The 27,216-nt window shown below is 37.5% G+C and overlaps 1 protein-coding gene, 3 long non-coding RNA genes and 2 pseudogenes across 6 annotated transcripts; 1 reads left to right on the forward strand and 5 right to left on the reverse strand.

Annotated features, from left to right (window-relative positions):
• Positions 1-472: 472 nt before the first annotated feature.
• On the reverse strand, positions 473-7,434 carry LOC104781963 (LRR receptor-like serine/threonine-protein kinase FEI 2; annotated as a pseudogene). Its single transcript, XR_015596327.1, has 23 exons — positions 7,350-7,434; positions 7,040-7,093; positions 6,231-6,936; positions 5,961-6,130; positions 5,761-5,854; positions 5,622-5,683; positions 5,495-5,532; positions 5,275-5,397; positions 5,073-5,176; positions 4,955-5,000; positions 4,187-4,416; positions 3,949-4,073; positions 3,772-3,857; positions 3,613-3,684; positions 3,286-3,357; positions 2,836-2,895; positions 2,670-2,741; positions 2,538-2,575; positions 2,229-2,384; positions 1,801-2,133; positions 1,474-1,719; positions 1,041-1,375; positions 473-833 (listed from the first exon to the last, which is right to left on the reverse strand). The product of XR_015596327.1 is annotated as an LRR receptor-like serine/threonine-protein kinase FEI 2 (transcript).
• Positions 7,435-7,594: 160 nt separating this feature from the next.
• LOC147946238 (uncharacterized) lies at positions 7,595-8,624 on the reverse strand. Of its 2 annotated transcripts, none has more exons than XR_015597203.1 (3): positions 8,409-8,624; positions 8,166-8,266; positions 7,595-7,949 (listed from the first exon to the last, which is right to left on the reverse strand). It is a non-coding gene; the product is annotated as an uncharacterized LOC147946238 (long non-coding RNA). The 2 variants fall into 2 exon arrangements; XR_015597202.1 differs by having other exon boundaries at positions 7,863-7,949; positions 8,166-8,231.
• A 3,220-nt stretch (positions 8,625-11,844) lies between these two features.
• Positions 11,845-13,181, reverse strand: LOC104781962 (uncharacterized). The gene is made up of 3 exons (XR_766963.2): positions 12,680-13,181; positions 12,515-12,578; positions 11,845-12,065 (listed from the first exon to the last, which is right to left on the reverse strand). It is a non-coding gene; the product is annotated as an uncharacterized LOC104781962 (long non-coding RNA).
• A 219-nt stretch (positions 13,182-13,400) lies between these two features.
• On the reverse strand, positions 13,401-13,848 carry LOC147946239 (uncharacterized). The gene is made up of 3 exons (XR_015596349.1): positions 13,769-13,848; positions 13,513-13,663; positions 13,401-13,440 (listed from the first exon to the last, which is right to left on the reverse strand). It is a non-coding gene; the product is annotated as an uncharacterized LOC147946239 (long non-coding RNA).
• An 8,580-nt stretch (positions 13,849-22,428) lies between these two features.
• LOC147946240 (uncharacterized) lies at positions 22,429-23,481 on the forward strand. The gene is made up of 3 exons (XM_087509619.1): positions 22,429-22,549; positions 22,775-22,869; positions 22,951-23,481. The coding sequence occupies exons 1-3, from the start codon at positions 22,494-22,496 to the stop codon at positions 23,325-23,327; spliced, it is 528 nt and encodes a 175-aa protein (XP_087365745.1). The 5' UTR covers positions 22,429-22,493; the 3' UTR covers positions 23,328-23,481.
• A 902-nt stretch (positions 23,482-24,383) lies between these two features.
• LOC147946241 (uncharacterized) lies at positions 24,384-26,077 on the reverse strand (annotated as a pseudogene).
• Positions 26,078-27,216: the final 1,139 nt, after the last annotated feature.

A 27,216-nucleotide genomic window follows, 5' to 3' on the forward strand; every position in this document is an offset into this window, starting at 1 on the left:
ACGCCATAGTAGATTGTACAATGGTGAGGGATGACTTTATTGTCTAAGTTGTGTATATTTTGATAAGTTACATGGCACTTTTGGCACTTCTGGCTCCGATAGTAGGGTGCTTTCAGTTTCTCGGGCAACGATAGTAAACAAAGACTCAAAACATTTTTTTATGTTGCATCATCTGGATGATTCTTAACAGAGCAAAAGACTTCACATTTTTTTCCTTGAATTAGTTGTTCCAATACTCTTATCAAGAAAAAGACAAAATAGTTAGTACCTATATAGCCTGTCTTGAAAAGAAAAGAAGAATACAACATTCCAGTGACACTAGAGCTGGTTTAAAATAAGTTAATTAAAACTATTATAGTCATTTTCACTAGTATTAAAATAAATAATCCGTCTAGTTGATTTGTAGCTTTCTCGATGTGAAATGAATGAAATACTTTATTCTGCAAAGAACAATATAGCTCAACCACAAAAATTTGTCATTTTCCAATAAGGGAATTTATTTCAATTTTATAACAAGGCGATGAATCATCAATTAATAGTTCTTCTAATTTAATTTACAAAGCCAAGAAAAGTTGTTGAAGAAGAATATTATTAAGAGGAGACCCAAAGAAAGAAAGAAGCCATAATAATAATACAGAGAGAAGAATCTGTTCAAACCAAGCAAAGGTTGATAAAGGCTTTAAAGCTCTGAGAAATTAAGTCCACTGCAATATTCTCTACAAGATTTGAAGAAGCAATCTAATCTTTGTTGAGCCAGCTTTTGAGAATCTATATATATACTCTACGTCTTCAGGACAAGTTTGTTTTCTTTTCTTTTTTTGTCTCTGTTTCATCTTGAAATATTCAAAGTTCAGATCAAGGAGGAGGATTTCATTCATCTCAATAGCATAGATATGCCCTAGTTGCAAGAATAGTTCAAATCCAAGTGTCTAAGCATGTTACTATGTTACAGACATCTAAGCATGTTAATGTTAGCATAATATAATCCCTAGTAAATTTACTAAGGAGTTAGGTTTATCTGGATCAAAGAGAGAGAGTACCTTGGTGAGAAAGTCAACTTCGTTGAAAGCAGCTTTATACGAATTCAGCAAGAGATCCTTGAAAGAAGGTTTCACAAAGAGAGACTTTTCGATCCAGAAGCCATTCGCCGCCAATATCGTCGGGCCGCCAATCGCGACGAAATTAAAGCGTTTACTAGTCAATGTTTTATTATCAAAGCTGGACCTCGTTATTATGCTTACCCAACCAACAATGTTAAAGCCTTTCTCGATGAAGGAGGCATCCGTCGGAAGTTTACCACTCAAGACTTCAAGAACCAATACCCCGAAACTGTAAACGTCGGTTTTCTCAGTCGCTCTACCGCTTTGCATATATTCTGCAACCAACACTCATCATGATTTCAAGGATTTAGGTCCTATGACAGAGAGTAACGACACAATTAAAGAGCACTGTTAATACTGTGCAATTGAGTACCTGGAGCCAAGTAACCAAATGTGCCTGCAACAATGGTTGTAATATGAGATTCTTCGTCCTCTAACAACTTGGCAAGCCCAAAGTCTGATACCCGAGCCTCGAGATTTCCATCAAGTAAAATGTTGCTCGATTTTATATCACGGTGTATAATCCTCGGAGAACAATCATGATGCAAATATGCCAACCCTTTTGCCGCTCCTATTATGATATTTACTCGCGAATCCCAATCCAGTTGCTCGCCTCTCTCTACACATTCAAAGATTTCACTCAATAGAATCATAACTCTCAGTTAAGGAAACCCGTAAAATATGAAGTTTGAGGATTTACTATGTAGAGCTTCATCAAGGCTACCACCAGGAAGGTAATCATATAGCAGAAGCTTTGAAGTGGGTGAATTGCAGTATCCACGTAGGTTCACAAGGTAACGATGTTTGATGCTTCCTAGAATCTCAAGCTCCCTTTCAAAAAACCGATCAAAACCTTCATTTAACTTTACAATTCTTTTTAGCGCAAAAACATTGCCATCATCCATCGATAGCTTGTACACTGTTCCAAAGCCTCCACAGCCTATTATGTGCTCTTCATTAAGAGTTTCCAGTTTCTTGATAATGTCTTTGGAAGCGTAGGGCAAATCTCCATGGAACATCACTATAGACGCACCTGGATAGGTAAAATCGTCTCTCATGATTGTCAAGTTTTGAGAGAAATATTCTTTTTAATGGAGATGATCTACAATAAGAGTCAGCATGGCTCACCTCCACCGACTTCTATCGCAAGGCTTTGACCCTCAACTCTACCAAGCGTTTTATAGAGAAAGCATCCCCAGAAACACATGAGCGCCACTAGGAGCAGCTCACCCACAGTTGCTGAAGCACTTATAAGCAGCCTTTTAGGGTTATTACCTCCTTGGCCTATCATATGGGAGAAACCAAAAAGCAAACTCATTTCATGCCAAATAATATACTACAAAAACTAAGCTATATATAATCCATACATTCTGACCAAAAAATTGATGAAGACACAGTTGCTATACCTGTTGGAGACACAGTTGCAAAGCTAGCAACAGGGTGCTATTGTGCATAACGTCACACAAAACTTATAACTGCTTTGCCCAATCAACCGTAGAAAGACTTATTAACCTACATTTACAAAAAAAAAACTGGTTGGGGAAAGGGGTAAAGATGAATTATACTTACGAGTCCCTCGAAAGTCGAGCGAGTAGGCCATCAGAAGGTATTTGTCCCACCAGGAAATTGTTTGAGACATTGCTTCAAAACAAGATCAACATAGTTAGCAACATTGACACTCAAATATACACAAGACTGCAACATAAAACACACAAAATAGAGATTAGCAACTCACAATTTAGTAAGCTTTTTCACAATTTAGATAGCTCCCTTGATGGTGTTGCTTGAGATGTCCCTTTATGAATGAGAGTCAAGAATCAACTTAGTAGTTCAGAAGAATCTAGATGATATGCCCATTTGATATGAAAGAAGCCCTAACATAGACTTACGACTCTCATCATCATATTTTTGAGTTTTACACCCAGCAAATAGAACACAATACGTGTGTTGGATATATGTTATGTCAAATTCCCTGTAGCTTTTAAGGTTCAACATGACCTAGAGAAATATATATGTTTGAAAAACATTATGCTGCATCGGAGGTCAGAAGAACCTCTTATGGTTCACTATCTAGTTATAGAGGGTATTAAATGGTGAGAGTAGCTAGCCGGACAACAAATAACAGATCCTACAGAGGCTAGGAAAACAAATCGCACTTGGAAGAAGGAGGAGATAAATCACGTACAGGTTTTTCAGCGCGGACAGGTTTCCTAATTCACTTGGGATTGTCCCACCAATGTAATTATTCTGCAAGTATCTGCACGGAACAAAGGGCCAATAGAGAAAATAGCAACGATTCTTGTAAACTAGCTAAACTTTTGACTTTAAAACCATTGATTTATCATCACTCACTAGACACATCAATATTATGCACCAACTATATAGAAGCAAACGTAGAAAAACATTAGCAATTGTCAGAAAAATGTTGTAAACTCGGAAAAAGATAACGCAAAATCTGACCAGGAATGAAGTGTAAATACTAATCAGCATATGTATTTAGGAAAACACTTACATTCCCTCTAATGTCGTGCAATTTCCCAATGCGGCAGGTATTGGGTCATATAAAAAATTGTTGTGAAGCATTCTGCGATGACATGGGAATACACATACGTTGAGCAGTAGAACATATTCTAGACAGGAATAAAATTAACTAAAGGTTAGGAGCACCTACAAAAGCCTCAACTGATCCAGCTTTCCAAGCTCAGGGGGTAAAGGTCCCCTTAATTTGTGATGAGTAAGACTCCTGTACACAATAAACTTCAGGAACCGACGACAAAAGATGCAGCGCATACTGAAGAAAATAAAGAATGTAAACTAAAGAAAGTTCAAACTTACAAGGCTATATAACTCTTTTTGATTGCGCATCACAGGTGACTCCCTTCCAGTTACATGGATCAGGATCCTCTGGTCTCCACTGGCCAATGACACCATCAGAACCCAAAACTCCGTTTCTAAAACTCAAAAGCGCCTCACCTGAAAAGAAAAAAAAAAGATTTAAGCTTTTCAGCAATATGGCGGGAGTAATTGGTGATCATGACTTGTCAACGGCAAAATATGGAAGATTTTAGGGAGAAAGATCACTGTACCATCGGAACTAATCGCCTCATTTTCATTGGTTAGTGCACAAAGCAATGAGATCAAAAGAAGCCATGAGCAGCAGCGTTTCATCAGGCAGATGCCCATTATGGCACCGTTCAAGCATAATACAGTTACTGCCGATCATTGAAAGGACAGCCTCCGGAATGTAACATCCGTAGCATATACTCAGCTGCTCCGTGACACCCTTTTTCTATCTTCAAGAAACAAAAAGCAACTCCTGAAGATAAAGAAAGTAATGTCATTAGATTGTTTAACAAAAACAGCAAACCCGTCATTTGAATCTCTATCAAGATAAAGAATTTGTATGAAGCAACAATGAACTATGAGCTTCCAGATTTCAAAATACCCACCAAGTCTACAAATCCAAAGATATCGATCTTCAGATAAATTCGATACCTAGAACTTTTTTGAAGTCAAGAACATTTTGCATAACAGGAAGTAAGCAAATGTACTTAGAAAACTGGAACCAGACCTTCAACTCAATCTTACAATGATACACCTCGTGTACATTTAGCCAAAGCCAGACTACCAAATCCTCAATTACAAATCAAGCTCTCAACACTTCAGGTTGTGCTGTTAACAGAACCACTTACAATTTTCCAAGTGAAACCATTGTCAAACTAACCATACATGAAGCATTTGCATTGCTTTATAACGAGATAAAAGAATTAGAATTAGAGAGGGATAGAGAGAGAGAGAGAGAGAGAGAGACGTAGAGTAAAGATAAAATGTGAATCTTAAGATCACAGTTTTACCAGGTAGAAGAAAGAAAACCAACCCAACTTCAAAGCACTATCAGTCCTGCAAGGTGATAAGAAAACAGTTCAGTTATGAACTAGTAGTATATGGATAGTCAGATAATCGGAGCATTACCTTGTAGCTCGGTAGAGAGGCCTGTACCCTAACACATATGAAACTAGATGACATCCAAGCAACGCATAGATTGTGGCAACTGGCAAGAAACAAAATCTTAACACCTATCATTCATATTTAAATCCAGCTTTAGCTCAACCAAATCCATTCAAAGCTTCATAATATAGTTTCCCTCATAGCAGATGAAATCAATAAAACGTACCCAACCAACTAGCAAATGCCAGGACAGCAAGTTTTGTGTATGAACTGGTATCTCGTTAGCAATGTTGGGGTGTATAATCTGGCAAAAGGGTGGCCACTTTTTATCGTTTATCTACGATGCCAGCTGTGACACAATTTGATATGTTTCCATTAGTAACAACAAACCAGCACAAGATTTAAACAAGTTCTTTGCAAAAATAGTGAGTGTCCTATTGGCTTACACATAGCAAAAGCATCTTCTCTTCGTTTAACATCCTGGCTGAATCAGAGATAAAGAGTTACATGAAATAATCCAACAAGCAAAAAGCCAAGAAACATAAGTTAAAAGGTAGAGAAAAAAACAATAACCATTTCTCTGTCCTAAGTTGTGCTTCCCAATCAGAAAGCTCTCTCTGTTTCGTTGAACAATCCTGCACCAACCACACCACAAAATGTCAAAGAGATTTAAGTGAGAATCTGCGTGTGTTACAAATACTAATGCTCTTACATTCACCGTATCGAATGGAATATCGACTGTAGCATCAAGTTTACCGCCAAAATCTAACTGGCCTAGATGACGCAGGAACCCTTCCAGCACCATCCTACAATTACAGAATATATATTAAGACCAATTACTCATAGCCTCCAAGAAACTTCAATTGCTACAACTAAGAAAAACAAGAGATTTATGCTACTAATATATTTTACCAAGAAGATTGACAATTTCTTCTTCTTCCTCGTCCAAGGAGATTGGGATCGTGGTGGCGATTCACTATTCAATTTTCAGATCTTATAGCTAAAGGTCTATCTACTCATGCAATACACTACAAGTGCCTTCCCTTTACTGTAAGCATGGCTTCATTTCCAAAAAGGAAAATCTAAAATTCATAATCTCACCATATAACTCAAGAAGATAAAATTCAAAGAAACAAGATTGGACTTGTAGAAGAAGTTGTGGAGATAATAGAATGACTTAACTTGGTTAGCGTTTCATTGTTTGGCTCTAAAACTAATTTTTCAAAGATTACTTTGTTTACACCGTCAGAGAGGTGTGTTCTCAGCGGTGAACTCTTTGCATTGGCTTGTAAGCTTGTTGATTTCTGCTCTCAGACTTGTGGTTTCTTCATCCAACTCCTTGGCGCGTTGGGCCAGCTCATCACATTCGGCCAGGAACACAAAAAAAAACTTTTTCAGTGTCAATAATTTGTTCACATGGGGGTGTGCTAGAAGCAATCTAAGGGATGTTTTGGTACCTGTTTACGCAACCTTTGTATTATTGTTGTCACTGATAACAGTAGGTAGTTGGTCCTTTCTACCCTCCACTTGAGTGTAGTGCTTCTTCAAATTAAACAAAGTTCTGCCATCGTTGTTACCAATGCATGCTTTTGATCCGTACAAAATCTTATCAGCTGCTCCATCAGAATCAGTGGCAGGTGGTGTGGCTCCATAAACATAATACCTCGTTCTTGAATTTGAACTCTCCACTTTATGAGATTTGGGAAGATATGGGGTTTTGAAAAACTTGGAGGAAATCTCGCTCATAGGTGCTTCTACAGCTCCATACTCAGGGGCAAAGGTCACCATAGATGATCGAACTCACCAGTAGAAGAGATTGACATTTGATTTGACGGAACTGAGGTGATACTGCTGTTGAGAACATCTTGACTCCTAATAAGGCACTCATCTATGATAGGAGGAACAGTATTCAAGCTCTCAAAAGAGGAAAACCCAACAGGCAATACGATTTGGTCTGATAAATTCGTCATATCCACTGGACTGGAACCTACATCAGCAGATTCTGGAGGAATCATGAGCGCATGCGACTCCGCAGTTCCCGGTGGCTACACAAACATAAGAAATAAGGTGGCTAATTAGATAGATAAGGTTTATATACCAAAGGCAATATGAGCGAAAGACAAAAAGAGCTGTGACAGGAATGGGGAAAGGGAAGCAAACAACCCTTCCTCCCAAACATCTCTGGGATACAGTCTAGATATCGGAGCTTATGGAAGGTCTGCATTTCGTTCACCAGCATATGGAATGAAAATAACAGTTTCTTGATTATTATGATAGATAACAACAGAAAACAAGAATTACCTCCCCGAAAGGCAATGCATCATTCTCAAAGAAGTGCCTTGATATCCATGCCACCTTCTCTGTCATCATCATCATCATCCCACCTTATCAGTTTTAGTGTAATCAACTCCTAACTCATCTGCTTCTTGAGTAGGTGCATTAGTGACAGTACCTACTTGACCCGAAAGACTCTGCCATCCCTGTTCGCGGCCCCTTTGAGCCCTGCAAAGAAATTTATTTAGGCACACGAAATTATATATAATAAGGAAAACAATATATGATGTTGACCTATTGTAACAAGCAAGTTCATGCTACGACCGACGATTCAATTTTCTCATCAGTCCCATGCAACATCCACCTTTTCCAAGTTTCCATAGATATAAGTCATACCATTTTTGAGCGATCATCATTGCAAGTTAGACCAGATTGGCTACACGTCAAAGAATCTGCATCAGCGTCAAGGTCACCAGTTCTTGAAGTCATCCTCCAGCCACTTCCGCTAGAAGCGCTACTTGTTGAACTAATGCTGCTATTACGGCTACTACCACACTGCTATTGTAAGCACTTTTTTCATAAAACCCATCACTCTTATTTCCAGACGCTCCAAGGAAGTCACCAGCCCTGCATAGAAGCAAACGTTCAAATGTTTAGGGCTCGTGAACAGACTTTTAGAATGAAAAATAAAATCGTAAAGTTTAATATTGGAACAAATCTTCACAATGCCACAGATTCACTCCTATGGAGCTTCAAATCATGAGGTTTACAAACCATAGGCCTCTGTTTTACGAGCTTCCTTCCATGTTAAAAATGTAGACGATATAAAAGAAAAAGACTCACCAGTGCATATATAACGACGAGCCTGCCAGTGCCAGTGACGGGCCTATCCAATTTTGAAGCCAAAACCTGCAAGTATGGTTTCACCTTGCATCAGCTCCAAGCTGAGGAAAGACCACAAGTATTATGTCAACTTAACATGGGTCTGGAAAAATTCCTAAGAAACACTTTCACTATGACCCTACAGAGTCTATTTTCTGAATACATTATTTATGAAATTCAACAAAAACCCAATCTGGATCTTACCATTGAGTAGTCAAACACATCTGAGTAGGACTGGCGTGGAGAAGACAAGAGGCACCAGCAAGAGAAATACGAACAAGCTCAAAGCTTTTTAAGATAAAACTGCGACCACTTGGTCATTCTAGCCCAAGCAAGCAGTTTCGAAATCTCATCCTGAAAAAAAACAAGAATCGCCCCACCACCTTCATGCCGGCAAATTTGTTCAATTGTTGCGTCCACCTACGACAGAGTTTCAAGGATTAGTTCATGATTATATTCTCCAGTAAAATGTTACATTGAGCTAGATTTTAGCTGGATGATATCCACGTCAATCTGTGCTAATGACAAGTCTGAAGAAGTCATCAATCCAGACTTTGAGAGTTGGTCCAGATCTGACCAAGTTGTTAAAGCTTGCTTGCTTGGATCCATGAGTGAAAATGTCTTACGGCTGGTAGTAGGAGCCACAACCGCTCAAGAAGTATGGGAGACTCTCATTTCTCATTTCAACCGGACCTCCTCCTCTAGACTGTTCGAGCTGCAAAGACGTCTGCAAAATGCTGAGAAGCTAGACAAAAACATGTCAGACTATCTCAGGAATATCAAAGACATTTGCGACCAACTTGACTCTATTGGAGACCCTGTAACTGAGAAAATGAAGATCTTTGCTGCCTTGAGAGGTTTAAGTCGCGAGTACGAACCAATCATTACAGTTATTGAAGATTCCATGGATCGCAGTCCTGAACCTACTTATGAGAATGTCATCTCTCGTTTAACCGGCTACGATGATCGTCTTCTAGGATACTCAACCTCCTCAGAGGTTTCACCTCACCTTGCATTTAACACTGCAAGATCTTCGAGCTACCAAAACAGGGGCCGTGGTAACAGAGGCAGGGGACGTGGAAACTACTCAACCAGAGGACGCGTCTTTCACCAACAGTTCATGTCCAACCCATCCTCTCGAAACAGTGAGTTGCCAGTATGTCAGATTTGCAACAAAAAGGGTCACAATGCTATTGACTGCTGGTTCCGTTTTGATGAAGAGTATCAACAAAAACCTAGTCCTGTAGCTGCTGCTTTCTCTGCCCTGCACATGACTGATGTCATTGACGATGGTGGTTGATACCCTGATTCAGGAGCAACGGCTCACATCACCAACAACACTCAGCGACTCCAGAAAGCTCAACCCTACCACGACAATGACACTGTGATGGCAAGTGACGGTAACTTCCTTCCCATCACTCACATCGGCTCAGCTAATCTTCATCAACGTCAGGTAATCTCCCTTTAAAGGATGTGTTGGTCTGTCCTGACATAGCGAAATCTCTATTGTTAGTTTCAAAGTTATGTAAAGATTATCCATGTGCTGTTACATTCGATTCTGATGATGTTGTGATCAAGGACAAGGAAACTTACAAGCTTCTGACAAAGGGAAAGGAAAATGATGGTCTCTATAAGCTGGAGGATCAAAAGTACAAGCTGTTCTATTCAACGAGACAAATTAAGACATCTGATGAAGTTTGACATCGAAGATTAGGACATTCCCAATGCTCAAGTCGTCCAATTCCTATCTACTAATAAGGCGATTCAGATAAATAAAAGTAACAGCAAGATGTGTGAGTCATGTCGGCTAGGGAAGAGTTCGAAGTTGCCATTTATTCCTTCTGTCTTTCATGCTTCTAGACCTTTAGAGGGAGTTCATTGTGATCTCTGGGGTCCCTCTCCTGTTTCTTCTATTCAAGGGTTCAGGTTCTATGTAGTCTTTATAGACAATTTCTCAAGATATTGTTGGTTCTATCCCCTAAAGAGAAAGTCTGATTTCTGCTCCATATTTATCAAGTACAAGCTTCTAGTCGAAAATCTCTTACAAAAACAAAACTGGTACCTTTCAATCAGATGGTGGAGGCGAGTTCATAAGTCAAAATTTTTTAACAGGCTTGCAAGAGTCTGGTATTCAACACTATATCTCTTGCCCTCACACACCAGAGCAGAACGGCTTGGCTGAAAGGAAGCATAGGCAACTAACTGAAATGGCACTCACTCTCTTATTTCAGAGCAAGACGCCTCAGAGTCATTGGGTGGAGGCATTCTTCACTGCTAACTTCCTCTGTAATTTACTACCGACAACCTCTCTTGACAACAATCGAAATCCCTTTGAGGTTTTAAACGGTAAAGCTCCTGAGTACTCAGCTCTTTGAACTTTTGGATATGCTTATTATCCTACTCTCCGCTCTTATGCTCAAAATAAATTCGACCCTCGCTCTCTCAAATGCATTTTCCTTGGGTATACAGAGAAGTACAAAGGTTATAGATGTTTTTATCCCCCCACTGGTCGTGTTTACTTGAGCAGGCATGTGCTCTTTGATGAAAGTTCATTTCCTTTCGCTGACACATATGCTTCATCACAACAGTTTGTTCCCACACCACTATATACTGCTTGGCTCAAAGGATCTCTTGTCGAGTCCCCTGCTCAAACTACGCCTGCAACTGCTTCTACGTCTAAAAATGCAAGATGCATAAGGTGTCTCATAACTGTTTGGAGTGTTTGGTCGTGGTGCTCTGGGGGGGGGTCTAGTGGTAGCCAAGGATCTACCCAAACATTTATCGTTGTGCCATCTCCTATCATTAGACATAGCCCTTTTCTAAGGAGATCTCTACCATGGAGGATGGATTTCCAAATATAAGATGACTTTGCTTTGACTGTAGTATTCAAGATGTTTGTGTCAGGAAAATACCTAGCCTTTAGTACCCTTGCAACTAGATTGTTAGGTTTCTGTAGGAGTCGCCAGGATTGCTTGCTTAGAAGGACGGTATTGAAATGTTCCAAATCCCTAAAGCCTAGGCCACCTACAGGTTTTGGTAAACTCATTCTATACCATGCAAACCAATGCATTCCTTTGTTTTGTTCATCCGAACCCCACCACCTTCATGCCGGCAAATTTGTTCAATTGTTGCGTCCACCTACGACAGAGTTTCAAGGATTAGTTCATGATTATATTCTCCAGTAAAATGTTACATTGAGCTAGATTTTAGCTGGATGTTACCCAAGAAAATAGGAGCAAAACTCATATCCACGTCAATCTGTGCACCACACCATGCTTCAAGAGAAAGTTTAGTGGCCAATTCAACTTATCCTACTGACAGAAACAATCTCTATAAAACCCTAGAATTCTTCAATCTCTGAGGTCGATTTTGTTTCTCTCCGATTGTTTTGTGAATTGATTCGTTTTTGCAGGACATAAGTAGAGATAAGGAAAAAAAAAAAAAAAAAAAAGGGTAAAAAATATTTATTTGCAACAAGTGGTAATCGAACAGGGGAGTGTTCGCCTGAATTATCAAATACTGTACCGTCAGACCAAATGAGTTCTTTATTTACAATTCAAACAATTATATGATATACTTGTGTAAAAATAATAGAGTTTCCGCAATAGGTGAGACATTTTTCCAGGACAAAAGTAAAAGATTTTTTTTCTAAAAAAAAAAGGTAAAATTTATTAATTTGCAGCTAGTGGGAATCGAACGGGGAGAGTTCGCTTGAGTTACAAAATACTGTACCATCAGGCCAAATGTGTTTCTACGTACACTCAAACAATTACACAATATAGTTGGGTGTAAAAGAATAGAGTTTCGGCAAGAAAAAATCCCAGGATCTGCTCCTCTCTCGTTGCATCTCGTATTTTGTTCCTGAACAGAGAGATACAAGAACTGGTTATTTTTAGCAAAATTTTGTACCAGAAACATATACAAAACACTGTTATTGAAAAGAAAAACAAAAGTCAAATTTTCCCAGCCCGTGTTTTGAACAACATAAACATGTTTTCATATCAACAATTTGATTTCTCTAGGCACCCATAAGCAAAAACTCAATCTAGTCCAGGTTATGAACTGAGACGTGATAAACCATTAATCCAGAATGGATCAGTTTGGACAACATAAATTCATCAATCGTATCAACTATTCCTTCTTTCTCTATCACTATGCCAAGTTCTGAACTAATGGAACACATAGCCTAGTTCAAGGGAATTCAAGAAATCTAATCTTTTTTGTTTCTTCACTATGCAAAAAGCTTCATTTATCACTAATCCCTAGTTCATCAATCTAAAATCAATTCAAGAAAAGGTTGTTAAACATACTCATTATCCGTTCTGCCATATCTCTATTTACACATCGCTGCCTCTCCAAAATCATACTACTGACCTGCCAAAAAGGGTTAAAAAAAAATTAAAATCAATCAAACAAAAAAGTTCCTCATACGTTGAATCAATGAAACAAAGTAGAAGAAGAAGAAAGAAACTTACCTATTTTTGGATTTTTTTTTTTTGGAATTTTTTTGGGAATTTTTTTTTTCTTTCTCTCCTTCTACTTCGCTTTGTCGATCAAATGCTTCAGAATACCGAAGACTCCGGTGAGTACCGTCGCTATGACCGCGCCGTAATTAGGCGACGGGGGGGGAAACACATGGGGCGGAAGCGGCGGAAACTCCGGTCTCTTCTTCTTCGGCTTCGGCTCTTCTTCTTCTTCTTCTTGCTTTATCTGCAGTGTGGCTGGCGAGTGGATCAGACTTCTCTCAGATACGACCGACACTTTCAACGCTTCTACCGAGCCGAAGAAAACGAAATTGACACTCCTGGAGTAACAACGATCCCTAATTTCGGATGTATTCTCCGGCGACGTTTCCGTAATCTCCGACGCCGTCTTCAGCTCGTCATCGGTCTTCATATCAGCGTGCGGGAGAAGCTTTGAAGTTTGTTGGAAAAAAATGAGAACTGTGAATATTAGATTCTAAGAGTCTTTAAAAATGACAACAATCAGATTAAAATGCTAAATAAAAAGGGAATTGTGTAGTTATTTTTTCCAAAATTGTTTTACTTTTGTAAAACTACAGATTAAATGGAATTTTCAGTTATTTTTTTTTGTCTTTTCAATCACATTGATTATGCTTGAATCATGTTAAAAATAAAATAAAAAATAAAGCATCAAACATAGGACAAATGTTTTTTTTCACAAATTATCTATGATCATCTATTTTCCCTTTCACATCCCCAATTAAGTTCATCACCTACATAATCAAGTGGATTGTTAAATGTCAATTCCAGTCTTGGTTAAAATGTATTTGCAAATTGGTTGTTACCTCTGCAACATTGTGCCCATGACGTCTTTTATCAACTATTGCTAAAGGTGCATCAGATAACTTCTTGGCAAAAGCACGAGCCCTTGCGACACCACCAACATCAGGTGAAACTACCCCCAAATCACCTTGCTAAGTAATCAAGTATCACAGGCTGTTCATGGATATTAAGTACCAAAAGAAGTAGCCGTAAGAAAATACGTTGTAACAAAAGGAGAACCTAATGCTTTGAGAAATCATTTAAGATAGGAACCTTTACCTGGCCAGAAACATGATCGACTGGAATGTAAAAGTAGCCCATCATAGACTGTCCGGAGTGAAGATGAGAAGCAAGGACACGGTCTGCACAAGCCAATGTTGTTATTATCAACACCACAGCCTCAAACGACGACGCTCTGCATCTAGGCTCCAACAAATCGAAGCCCAGCTCAAGCCCATCAGCATCCAAGCCCATGTCACAAAAACGGAAACCTGCAACAACAGAACAAAGTCTTACACAACCTGCAACAACTACAACAAATGATAAAAGCAAGCTTCTTACACAACCTTCAACAAACAGAATGCTAAAGACACGGAGCTGATCACGCAAAACATGTTCCAGCTGCTTGAATCATGCGACGCAGATCACATGTGAAAGATCCCAATCGTTACAGCTGGATAAAGCAAGCGAACATTCTAGACACTAGGTTAAAACCTCATGTATCACTATAAAAGAGTATGACCTTTGTAACAAGCTAACTATCGATTGGAAAACAGAAATAAAACAATCTTTCAAATATTTTTTTCATGGTATCAGAGCCATGGATGGATTCATGGATCTCTACTCATCTCCTTCCTTACACATCTCAAATTGTGTCACTATCAAGCTCACTGAGCAAAACTACATAATCTGGAAATCACAATTTGAGTCTTTTCTACGAACACAAGCCTTACTAGGGTTCGTTAATGGCGCCTGCAAACCACCACGTGAGACAATCCTCATCCGCAACAAAGCTAATGACAAGTCTGAAGAAGTCATCAATCCAGACTTTGAGAGTTGGTCCAGATCTGACCAAGTTGTCAAAGCTTGCTTGCTTGGATCCATGAGTGAAAATGTCTTACGGCTGGTAGTAGGAGCCACAACCGCTCAAGAAGTATGGGAGACTCTCATTTCTCATTTCAACCGGACCTCCTCCTCTAGACTGTTCGAGCTGCAAAGACGTCTGCAAAATGCTGAGAAGCTAGACAAAAACATGTCAGACTATCTCAGGAGTATCAAAGACATTTGCGACCAACTTGCCTCTATTGGAGACCCTGTAACTGAGAAAATGAGGATCTTTGCTGCCTTGAGAGGTTTAAGTCGCGAGTACGAACCAATCATTACAGTTATTGAAGATTCCATGGATCGCAGTCCTGAACCTACTTATGAGAATGTCATCTCTCGTTTAACCGGCTACGATGATCGTCTTCTAGGATACTCAACCTCCTCAGAGGTTTCACCTCACCTTCCGTTTAACACTGCAAGATCTTCGAGCTACCAAAATAGGGGCCGTGGTAACAGAGGCAGGGGACGTGGAAACTACTCAACCAGAGGACGCGGCTTTCACCAACAGTTCATGTCCAACCCATCCTCTCGAAACAGTGAGTTGCCAGTATGTCAGATTTGCAACAAAAAGGGTCACAATGCTATTGACTGCTGGTTCCGTTTTGATGAAGAGTATCAACAAAAACCTACTCGTGTAGCTGCTGCTTTCTCTGCCCTGCACATGACTGATGTCACTGACGATGGTGGTTGGTACCCTGATTCAGGAGCAACGGCTCACATCACCAACAACACTCAGCGACTCCAGAAAGCTCAACCCTACCACGGCAATGACACTGTGATGGCAAGTGACGGTAACTTCCTTCCCATCACTCACATCGGCTCAGCTAATCTTCCATCAACGTCAGGTAATCTCCCTTTAAAGGATGTGTTGGTCTGTCCTGACATAGCGAAATCTCTATTGTTAGTTTCAAAGTTATGTAAAGATTATCCATGTGCTGTTACATTCGATTCTGATGATGTTGTGATCAAGGACAAGGAAACTTACAAGCTTCTGACAAAGGGAAAGGAAAATGATGGTCTCTATAAGCTGGAGGATCAAAAGTACAAGTTGTTCTATTCAACGAGACAAATTAAGACATCTGATGAAGTTTGACATCGAAGATTAGGACATCCCAATGCTCAAGTCCTCCAATTCCTATCTACTAATAAGACGATTCAGATAAATTAAAGGAACAGCAAGATGTGTGAGTCATGTCGGCTAGGGAAGAGTTCGAAGTTGCCATTTATTCCTTCTGTCTTTCATGCTTCTAGACCTTTAGAGAGAGTTCATTGTGATCTCTGGGGTCCCTCTCCTGTTTCTTCTATTCAATGGTTCAGGTTCTATGTAGTCTTTATAGACAATTTCTCAAGATATTGTTGGTTCTATCCTCTAAAGAGAAAGTCTGATTTCTGCTCCATATTAATCAAGTACAAGCTTCTGGTCGAAAATCTCTTACAAAACAAAATTGGTACCTTTCAATCAGATGGTGGAGGCGAGTTCATAAGTCAAAAAAATTTAACAGTCTTGCAAGAGTCCCTGGTATTCAACATTATATCTCTTGCCCTCACACACCAGAGCAGAACGGCTTGCTGAAAGGAAGCATAGGCAACTAACTGAAATGGCACTCACTCTCTTATTTCAGAGCAAGACGCCTCAGAGTCATTGGGTGGAGGCATTCTTCACTGCTAACTTCCTCTATAATTTACTACCGACAACCTCTCTTGACAACAATCAAAATCCCATTGAGGTTTTAAACGGTAAAGCTCCTGAGTACTCAGCTCTTCGAACTTTCGGATGTGCTTGTTATCCCACTCTTGGTATAGTGCCATCCTAAGAGATCTTTTTCTTCTTTACTAATTTTCAGGTTCAGAACCGAACTTATGTCTTCTTCGTGGATGAGTTCTCTGACTAGTTCTTCATTCCATCCCGTCTTATCCCCGTTTAAAAGTTGGTCCACCTGGATTGGTTCTCTGTTTGGAGTGTTTGGTCGTGGTGCTCTGGGGGGGGTCTAGTGGTAGCCAAGGATCTACCCAAACATTTATCGTTGTGCCATCTCCTATCATTAGACATAGCCCTACACAAAATGGGTCTGTCAAATTTCAGCTTCTAACTCCAAAATTCACCATAATCTTTTTGCAGCTTCCTCCGAGTATGAAAGAAACAGAGAAACTTGAATTATCAGATTTGTTAAGCCCCGAAAGACGCGAGAAAGTGAGATGTCAGATCAGTCGCAAAACACGCTCTCCTAATCCGTTCTTCACCAGCCACCGAATTCCTTTCTTCACGATTCACAAACCCAAGGAGAAACTGTCATCCATAGCCGTTCTAACAGTCCCAATAAGGTATGAGGATTTACACCTCTCATGAATGGAATCGAGCAATCCGACGATCCTTAAGCTCCGTCCACTACTCGGCTTTGACAAGATCTATCAGCATCTGCATAAAGAAGAGGAAACAAAAGAAATAACCACTAAGGCTATGATAAACTCACACTTAGGCGAGAAATATATCCGGACTTAGCCGTAGACAAAAAACCGACGATAAGTTTCGCTGGAAAATGAGAACGAAAGCTTTCTCTCTCTGAAAGATTTGAGAGAGAGAAAAGAGAGAAATCTCCCTTTTGGTTTCTACGTTTAAATCGGTGGTGTAATTTCCTTTTCTAGGGATGGAAATTTCGGTTTAAGTTCGGGTTCAGGTTCGGTTTGGATTCGGTTTGGTTTGGTTTGTTCGATTTTGGTAAAACTCTAATTAAATTAAACCGAACTTAGTTTGGTTTGGTTTGTGTTTGAGTCGGTTTATGTTTGATTTGGTTTTAATTCGGTTTAAGAATCAATTAATGTAATAAAATAAAATTGATTATGGCTTTCTAATAGTTAATTAATCAAATAAATTAGAAAAGATAGAATATTAAAATTAATACCTAATATTAAATATAATTAAGTCTATATTTATATTTAGTTAATTTTATTATAAAAAAAAAAATAATGTAAAATAGAAACCAATGCAAGTGGTAATAAGATCATATGTTTATAAATTTTAATAATATTATTAATTAATTAATTTAAGAAACACTTTGGATTACTGGTTCGGTTCCGAATCATTTGGGTTGTGAATAAACATAACCAAATAGTTGGAAGGGATGATTGGGTTTGGTTTGGGTCCGTTTATAGATGACTTTGAATTAAATAGTTTATATCCTTTGGGTTAAGATCAGCCTATTAATCTATTTAATTCAAAAAAATATTTTAAAATAGCAGTAAAACAAGGTTTATAGATGACCATTATATTACATATTCTACAAACTTCTAAACACTATTTGGCAAAATATAATATACTAAATTTACTTTTCTATTTATTTAAGATTTTTTTTTTTTAGGTTTTAATTTAGGTTCTTTATTTTATATTTAATGTATAGTTTTACGGGGATATAGACTATTTAATCTATAGTTTAGTATTTAGAGTCTAAGACTTGATTTTGAAATTTTAGTTTTGATGCATAAAACTATTTTGGGAACTCTAGAGATATAATATGGTAAATTTGGAAAGAAAAAAAAATTATTCTATTAATTGTGAGAATTACTATTTAATTAAACAGGTTAGATGACTAAATGATTTGTCCAACTAAAATATAAATACAATAATTAACATAAAAACAATTATAATTGATCTTCATCATCATTTTTGCTATCATCAACATCACCTAACTTTTTGGTGACAAATTGTGGATCCATGTTTTTGGAGAAAAAAATTATGAGATTGCATTTTCTTTGCAAACAAAAATGATAATTGATTTGAGTTTTTGGGCAGAAAAATTATGGGTTTGCATTTCCAACATAAAATTGCGGGTTTGCGTTTTTGGTTAAAAAAATTATGAATTTTTGTTACTGCGAAAAAATTATATATTCGTTTTTTACTCAAAACTGCGGGTTTTCGTTGTGCTTGTGACAAATACGAGTTTGCGTTTTCTTGTGGAAAAAATTGCAAGTTCAAAATTTTGGCGAAAAATTACGGTTTTGCATTCTTCACAAAAAATTATAATGATGATAGTATGATGATGGTGATTATGATGTTGATAATATGATGATAATGTAGATGATAGTATGTTGATGGTAGTATGATGATAATGGTAATATGATGATGATGATGATGATGATGATGATGATAGTGGTAGAATGATGAAGATGCTAGTATGATGATCATCATCATCATCATCTTTGTCACTGTAATAGTATATGTGTGTGGCTATCAGTGCAATGCAATAGTTTTTGCTTCTGTTGCTTTTGCATTTGAGTAAATCAGATGCATACACATAGATATACTATACCCAATCTCTTTGAAACAAAGTCTACAGATAAGAAAACCATTGCAATTTATATTCAAAATTTAAAGGTAACACCATTCTATCTCATGTATTTCATATCTAAAAAACTTGCCCCTTCATAAAAAACATACAATATAACCATCTCTTCACCAAAATCACATTATTAGTGATAATCTTCAGGTTTAGTAAACAAACAAACGAATATTGCATAATCACTTTAATCAATATAGGTGACACAAAATACAAAGAAAATGTCAATTAAAGCGTGGGTTTCATGGAAAATATGATCTAAGAACTTATAAGACAGTGATGGTCGATGGTAAGGGTGGTGCCTAAGCGAATCAAAGGGCTAGACGGCGATTGGCGAGTCACCACTTTAACGGAGCAGTGATATTTCGATAAATCAACAAAGCATATTTCTTGTTGGACGAGGGCGGCCACAACATTCATCTTAGGAGGTTTAAGAGAATTCACTCTAAAACTTCTTTTTTTCTAGTGATTCTATCAACATTGATTAGTCTCTTCTCCCTCATTTTTTCTTTCAAAATTGTATGACTTAATCCGTTAATCGTCATAGCTATATATATATATATATATATGTGTACCTATAAGCATAGATTTTTGCAGGCTGCTTCATCACCAATTAGATAATACTGCACTTACAGAGCTGAAGCATACAAAAGATTTTAACATGTTAACATGTAAATATTACCAATGCTGCCTAAACTTCTTATCATGGAAAGTTATATACCTTTTTAAGGTTCGGCAAATTTCTGAAAAAAAATCACCAGGAGCTTTCTTTTTAGTCGAAGCAAGCTTTGTTAGCTCTGCAACAGCCTCTTTACGTTCTGACCACTTTGTAGCTTTCTAAAAGGGATACATGCAATCAATATGGGAAGTAAGTGGTATAGTATAAAAAGTTATTCCGGTGAAGGACAACCACAAGAAATAAAACATAATAAATTAAAATGTGGCATTAAGCATCCAAAACTCACCACTCCGTCCGAGAAACCAGACTTCTCCAATGGAGTCAAAATGTCCACAGGATCCATAAGATCATACTCATCTATTTCCTGGGGGGGCTGATAGTAAAGGGTAGATAAAAGAGAATCGAATTAAGCAGACTTCTCAAGATTGCTTGATGAAGAAACAATTTATTGACGTACAAGCTACTTACCATCAGCAACAGCTTCCTCACTGGGCCCATCGCCCACAACATCGGAACTAGCTTCTGCCTCTGGCTCCTTGTCTTGCTCGGATCTTCATAACCAAATACAGATACAATCACATTGTAGCTTTTTAAAATCTTGTTAAGACTTTTTCAACTTCGAAAAGGTCTTGAAACCAAAAAAAAATCCTCATGCATATTAATTCAATTATTCAGAAACTTGACAAAAGCACATTGAGTATTCACAAAGCATAGGCTGGATTACGGTGAAACTAAAGATGTAACATAGGAAAAAACAATTGCTATCGTATATAGTAGTTACCTTATCTTTCGAGTAGGCTTGGCACCCCCTGAAACATTGCCAATTGGCACAAACTCAGCGTCCAGCTCTTTATTCTAACAATGAAATATAAAATATTAGTGTTTGCAAAAGAGCACAAGAGAATAAATACAAATCAAAGTATAAATAGAGCTTCTTCCACTGTTTTTCTTGTATAACTTAGTAGGAAAAATCTCAAATCATGGGCAGAATTTACAACCAAGAGGTTCTTATTGGCACTGGGTTTTATCTTCTATCTGTTATGACCAGAATTAGAAACCTCTATTCAGTTTTCCAACTCCAAGAAAAAGCAAGAGGATTGAATCCAGTTCATATCATCTTGGCAACATAGCTAATGCAAATGTACGGACCATTGTACCCTCATTTTCTCAAACAATATAGACTTTACAGGGTCTTTTCCAATCCAACGGCATAGCTCAAGAGTCACCTCTTTGGCAGATGCACGGACATTCTGATCTTGATGGTCGAAAAGTTCAGGAAGCATCTTTAAAATCCGTTTGGGTGGACTAACCTTTGATCCAAATTCACTAAGGTAGAAACAAACTAGGGTCATTATTTCAGAAAAAGGTTTCATGAACCAGTGGAGAAAAGTTATCTCTGAAAAAGTAGCTAAAGGAGTTGCATTGGTCGAAAAGGTTACGGACCAAATATCCAAAGTCACTTACGGTGCGAAATGGTGGATGACAAAGAAATAGTCAGCACTCATAAATAAGGTGGTGCAAATTTACATGAGAAATTGAACTGTACGTACTTTTACCTTACCCATATATACATGCATGGGTTTATATACTCATCATGTTACATGTCCCTCAACTAAATATTCACTATAATCATCTATTTATCTATAGTTAACAAACGCAACATTTTCCACCCCTCAACTAAAACATTCATTAAATGTTACTGGTATTAAATTTTGTAGTTAACTAACCCAACGTATTACAGTAATGGAACAAATCTTAAAAATAGTCAGTAACATCAAATCTATGTTTTGGGAGTGGGGAGAAAGATTCAGATATCCCAACCGTGTAACAAATCTATGATTCCTTGCCCATAAAACCTTATATCTCTAGAAGGGTAACAAGTGGAAGCCTGTGTTATCAACAAATTCATCGATGCTTATCTTACAAGCAATAATGAAATTGACAGAGGTGCATTTGTACATGTACTTATCTTGAAACAAATTGAATAGAAATTAAGAGACGAAGTTGTAAGACGAAATTGAATTGAATACAAATGGCTACCGTACGATGAGGATTAAGCGGTGGTGACGAAGTTGAGGGTAGAGGCTCCACACGTCAACGGGACTTTCAATAAATATAAAGGAAAAATCAGAACATTGAAGATGAAAAAGACCTTAGTAATTAAGAAAACGTCTACACCTTCCTGCATTACCACGGGGAGTGAACCAAAACTACAAGTTAAAAAGCGCGAGCGCCAACGTTTACATTTCCCTTTTGCTTCCTATCCTTTGCCTGATAATAGCGACATGCTGCTCAAAAATATGTCCTAACGGAAGAGAAAATGAAACAATTACACGTATACACGAAAAAAGAGAATGAAATATTACCTAAAGAGGAGGTAGAAGAGCGTGACAAAAGCGATGGTAATTTAGGAGATTCAAGAGCTAACTACGGTAAGAGTGAAGAATCACAAAAATCATATATATTTTTGAATTGTGATATGGCAAATGAACAATAGAGGCTATATATATACTATAGTTCTGAAAAGAGGCAAATAGGTTTGTGTCTTTCAGATTTTAGAGAAGCATTCATTGGGGAACGAACGCAATCTCAAATTCTCAACTGTTAATTTTGCTTTAATAAAAATATATAGAAATTTTTGTTATTTTCTAATTAAATAATTAATGCTTATATTTTTGACGCATAAGTATGTAGTAATTATTATACGTATGTTTATTATTTGTTAACGCTAAAATAAAAGGAAAAAAAATAAACATAAAATTTAGAAACCCTATAAAAGTTTTCAATAACAAAACGGTGTTAGTAAAAATAAGACGGCTGCTAACTCGTCAAAGTTACGGAACCCTAGCTAACTAAGCCTCGACCGAAATCTCTCGCCGGAGACGAAACTATGCAGTGTTTGGCGATGGCCACGGACCGTGTCTCTTTTATGTCCTTCCTTCCAAGGTAGTTCTTTTTGTTCCTTCGTTCTTTAAATTCATATATAGTTTTCGCTTGCCCTTTTTTCTGATCAAACTTCTTCAAAACGAGGTAGTTTTATATATGTTCGCTTTTGCTCTAAATAATATTTTTTTGGCTTTTTTTGAAAAAATATTAACAATAGAGGATTAGTTTATTATCATGGGGTTCACATAGATTGGATGTGTTTTGTATGTTTATATGTATTTTCAGGGATCAGAGTCCATATCTAAAGAAACATTTGAAGCCAACAAGAGTGTTTTTCTCCAACTTTGACTCATTCCCAAAATCAACTGTTCCTCTTCCAGGTATTATAGGTTGTTATCAATATTGAAAGCTTGTCTTGTAATGACTCTTTCAACAACTAAAACTAATTTCCAAAACTGCAGCAAATGCACATGTGGGCTTTGCATCATCATCATCATTCAAATATATATTTTCTCGTGACCGAAGACTAACGAAGCCTCTGAGTATTGTCAGAGCATCTACGAGCGAAAACTTGATCTCAGGAGCCACAAAAAGAATGGAAAACAACAGATTATTCGCCTTGTATTGCTGCTTAGGGTTCATATGGATATTGAAGAACAACCATCTGCCTCATTACTTCAGGTTTCACATGATTATGATAATGCTTCTGGATGCAAGCGAATTTTTATTCCCATCTATTAACTTCAATGGATGGTTTAAGAAGTATTACCTGAGGATGGTGATGGGGTTTAGTTTCACATGCCTCCTTGTTGACTTGTTGCGCGGAATCTGTTTCTGATTCCTGTCGTCAAAGCATGTTGGCCGTTATTGAAACGTTTTTTTGTGGGCCTCTACCAAATAATTTTGTCTATTTGTTGGTTTTATATTCGTATGCTCATTGGTATTTTATAATTCGACTACGTATATGAATAAGAATGGAATTAAAGATGGGATGTAACGGATGTTCGATATTACAAACCATATTTATTTTTGCTATGGATATTGTTTCTTTTTTTGGTTTGTGTAACGTTTTGAATATCAATCTTAAAAATAAATTTCATGCTTAATCTTTAGAATATATTTTAAAAGATAAAAATTATTGTAATAATAATAACCATGATCGGACTCATGGTACATCGCTATTTAAAGAATCCATATTCAAATTGTGGATTAGGGTTATAGAATTTATAAAGAAAAACAAATCTTCCGCAGATATAGCCATATAGGTAGTGGAGAGTGGAGACGAACTGATAAATACGATTCTTCTTATTCAATGCAATCTTAACTGATAAACACACATAAGGATTACATATGTGAAATGATAAACAACATAGGTTCGGATATACATGAGTACTAACACTACAAGAAAACACGTCTTTTGCGATGGACAAATATATCGCGAATCCCTCGCAACTTTTGCGAGGAAATGCTGCAAATCGGTCAACGTTGCAATTCCCTCGCAACTTTTGCGAGGAAATGTTGTCCCTCGCAAATCCCACGCATTTTGCGAGGAACTATTTTTCTAGCAAAATCCTAGCAATTCTGGATCTAGTAAATCCCTCGCAAATTTGCGATGCTTTTGCAATTAAAATTTCCGTTGCAAATTTTAATAACGGTGCAAATTGTACAAAAAATTAGAATTTTCATTTTGGTAAGCTTCATTAAATTAAACCTGTAATTAAAATTAAACCTGGAATTATAATTAAACTTTATACTTAAGCAAATTAATGCTGTAATTAGAAGTACTAAGTTTACAATAACAAAACATAATAACCGATTTTGTTCTACACAAAAAATAGATATGAGAGGATAAAGAGTACTAAGTACTAAGTTTACAAAACAAGTTCATCAGTGTTTACTGTCCGGTGGTTCCATCTCCGGTGGTTCCATCTCCAGTGGTTTCATCTCCGGTGGCAGGTCTGGCCGGTGAATCTTCTCGGCGAAATCTAGCAGCAAACTCTGGATCTTTAGATGCAAGATAATCAAAGTATGCATCATAACTATGCATCTTCTCTGAATTTTCTTGCATCTTTTGTGCATTGGCCTGTAGTTGAGTTGCCTGAGTTGCAAGAACAGCTTCGGCAGCAACAAGCTTCACAGCTAGAACAAGTGGATCTTCAGAAAGAGGAGGCGGTTGAACAATATGAGCTGAAGATGCTTCTGCTTGCAAGTTACCAACACCATATATCCGGTTCTTTTTCTTTGGAGCAACCTGCCAACAAAACATATAGACACCATAAGTGTTTACACAAACACAAACATTAACATAAACAATGAAGCATGTTTTACCTCGGCATAAATTTGGTTCTTCACAATTAGTGATAACCCACCAAAAGCACTACTCTCCATGTTATCCGCTGATATTAGGGAAGACTCAGCTTCAGCTATCTTTGACGACACTTCATTGAACACCTTCTCAGACAGTCCATCAACAAACGACCCATCAGGTTTCCTATGAGTATCTTCTAGTACTCGCAGGAAATCAGGTAGTGGCTCACCAGTACTCTCAGACTAAAAACAGAGAAATCAAACAACTATATTACTATATTGTATATATGATATGATTAATGAACTTGTGTTAAACATAGATACTTACAAGCTTTCGTGCTCGGGCTTTAAAAGAAGTCTGACCAGAACGGTGCTTATGTATTCCAGTGCCATCAGGATCACTATAGCGAGCATTACGGCTATTGATACTCTTTGCTTCTGATTTTGGTTCACACCAAAAGTTGACCAAGCCATCCCATACAGTAGGATCAAGCCACCGCGGCATTGCGTCATTACCTTCTTCCTCTACTTACCCTTCCACCGAGACACTTGATCACTCATCCGGGTCTTTAACTTCTTTTCAAACTCAGCTCTAACTCTTCCATTGATGGACGCATCCCAATTATATGTTTGCTTGTAAAGACATAAAATGAATCAGAAACAGAATCAGAACCAAATTCGAATGATAAACACACAAAATCTGTAATTTAAACACAACAACAATTTGTAACTTACCGCAAAAGTTTCAAACCACCGGTTTACAACCGGACCTGGTGTTTGGATCCAATTGGCATGAGGTGACTTGAAATCTCTTTCAAAAATGGCCCGGACAGTAGCAGCAACCGAAGAATCCTGGTCAAACCTCCAAAACATAAGATAAAAGGAATTAGGATCATTGAAAATACAAAACATAAAGATAAACTATATGTTAGATACATAACATTCTCACCAAATAGTACCCGGAGGTCGCTTAGGATCCAGTTTTGGTAAGCCAACACGCCCGGGACTTGCAAGTAATTCTTCCAAAGTGAAAAACACTTGAGAGGCACTTGCACCGTTGACACACGACGTTGATTGCTGAGGAGGAGGATCATTTTGCAGAGGAGGAAGATCATTTTGCATCGGTGAGGTACCTTGAGAAGAGGCGGTAGAATGTAGCCTTTGAGCAGAGCCAGTAGAGCGTACCTCTCGAGAAGGGACGGGAGGAGATAATCCTTGTGAAGATATGAACCTTGTGTAATGGTTTTGGTTGACAGATCCGTTTTGGTCTCGAGAAGACATCTGAGAAGAGAAGGAGAACATGTAAAATTAATCATTACCCTAAATTAAAAACAAAAATTAAAACCCCTAAAATCGAATCGAAACCCTAATCCCAAAATTAAATCCCCAAAATCGTTACCCTAAACCTAAAATTAAACCCTTAATCGAAAACCCTTAATCGAAACCCTAAATCGATATAACCCTAAATTGAAAAACCCTAAATCGATATAATTAGAACCCTAAATCGATATAACCCTAAATCGATATAACCCTAAATCGAAACCCTAAATCGATATAACCCTAAATCGAAAAACCCTTAATCGATATAATTAGAACCCTAAATCGATATAACCCTAAATCGAAAAACCCTAAATCGAAACCCAAAAATTGAAATAAAAACCCAAAAATCAAGAGTATTTATAATTAAAATCCAACTAATATATTGGGAAAAATTCATATCTGATGTGAACCGGGAGTTTTTTGGTTCAGTTAATCCAGATATTTCAAGTCCGGTATTTTGCCTAGGCGTACAAAATCCTATAATAGCGACATAAACTGGAAAAAATCAAGCATGTGTTGACCCTCCGATTGTTTAGAGAATCAATCAATGTGTTGACCCTCCGATTGTTTTGTGAATTGATTCGCTTTCCCAGGACAAAAGTAAAGATTTTTTTTTAAAAAGGTGAAAATTAATAATTTGCAACTAGACTAGTGGAAATCGAACGGAGCGTTCGCTTGAATTATCAAATACTGTACCATCAGACCAAATGTGTTTTTATGTACATCCAAACAATTACACGGTATAGTTGTGTAAAATAATAGAGTTTCAGCAAAAAAAAATCCCAGGATCTGCTCCTCTCTCCTCTCTCCTCTCGTGTGTATTCTTAATTTTATGCATATAACATTACACTTTTAATAAAATTTTCTAATTTTTAGAAAATTATGTGTTAAAATGTATTTAATATCTATTTATGTAGTTTATTTTTTTTATGTTAGTAGTAATAATGACAATTGATTGATTTATCTGATTAAGCATTACGTCTAAGCATGTTACTATGTTACGTATAAGCATTTCAGTCTAAGCACGTTATAGAGGAGTTAGGTTTATTTGGATGAAAGAAGACGTACCTTGGTGCGGAAGTCAACTCGATTGAAAGCAG

This window comes from Camelina sativa, chromosome 4 (assembly GCF_030686135.1).
Source record: "Camelina sativa cultivar CO46 ecotype springtype chromosome 4, ASM3068613v1".
Classification (NCBI taxonomy): domain Eukaryota; kingdom Viridiplantae; phylum Streptophyta; class Magnoliopsida; order Brassicales; family Brassicaceae; genus Camelina; species Camelina sativa.

Bases quoted from the DNA above. Each gene is read 5' to 3' on its own strand.
- LOC147946240 (XM_087509619.1), top strand. From the start codon at position 22,494: ATGCAGTGTTTGGCGATGGCCACGGACCGTGTCTCTTTTATGTCCTTC. The intron at 22,550-22,774 runs GTAGTTCTTTTT...ATGTATTTTCAG, and splicing joins TTTATGTCCTTCCTTCCAAG to GGATCAGAGTCCATATCTAA. The intron at 22,870-22,950 runs GTATTATAGGTT...CCAAAACTGCAG, and splicing joins ATCAACTGTTCCTCTTCCAG to CAAATGCACATGTGGGCTTT.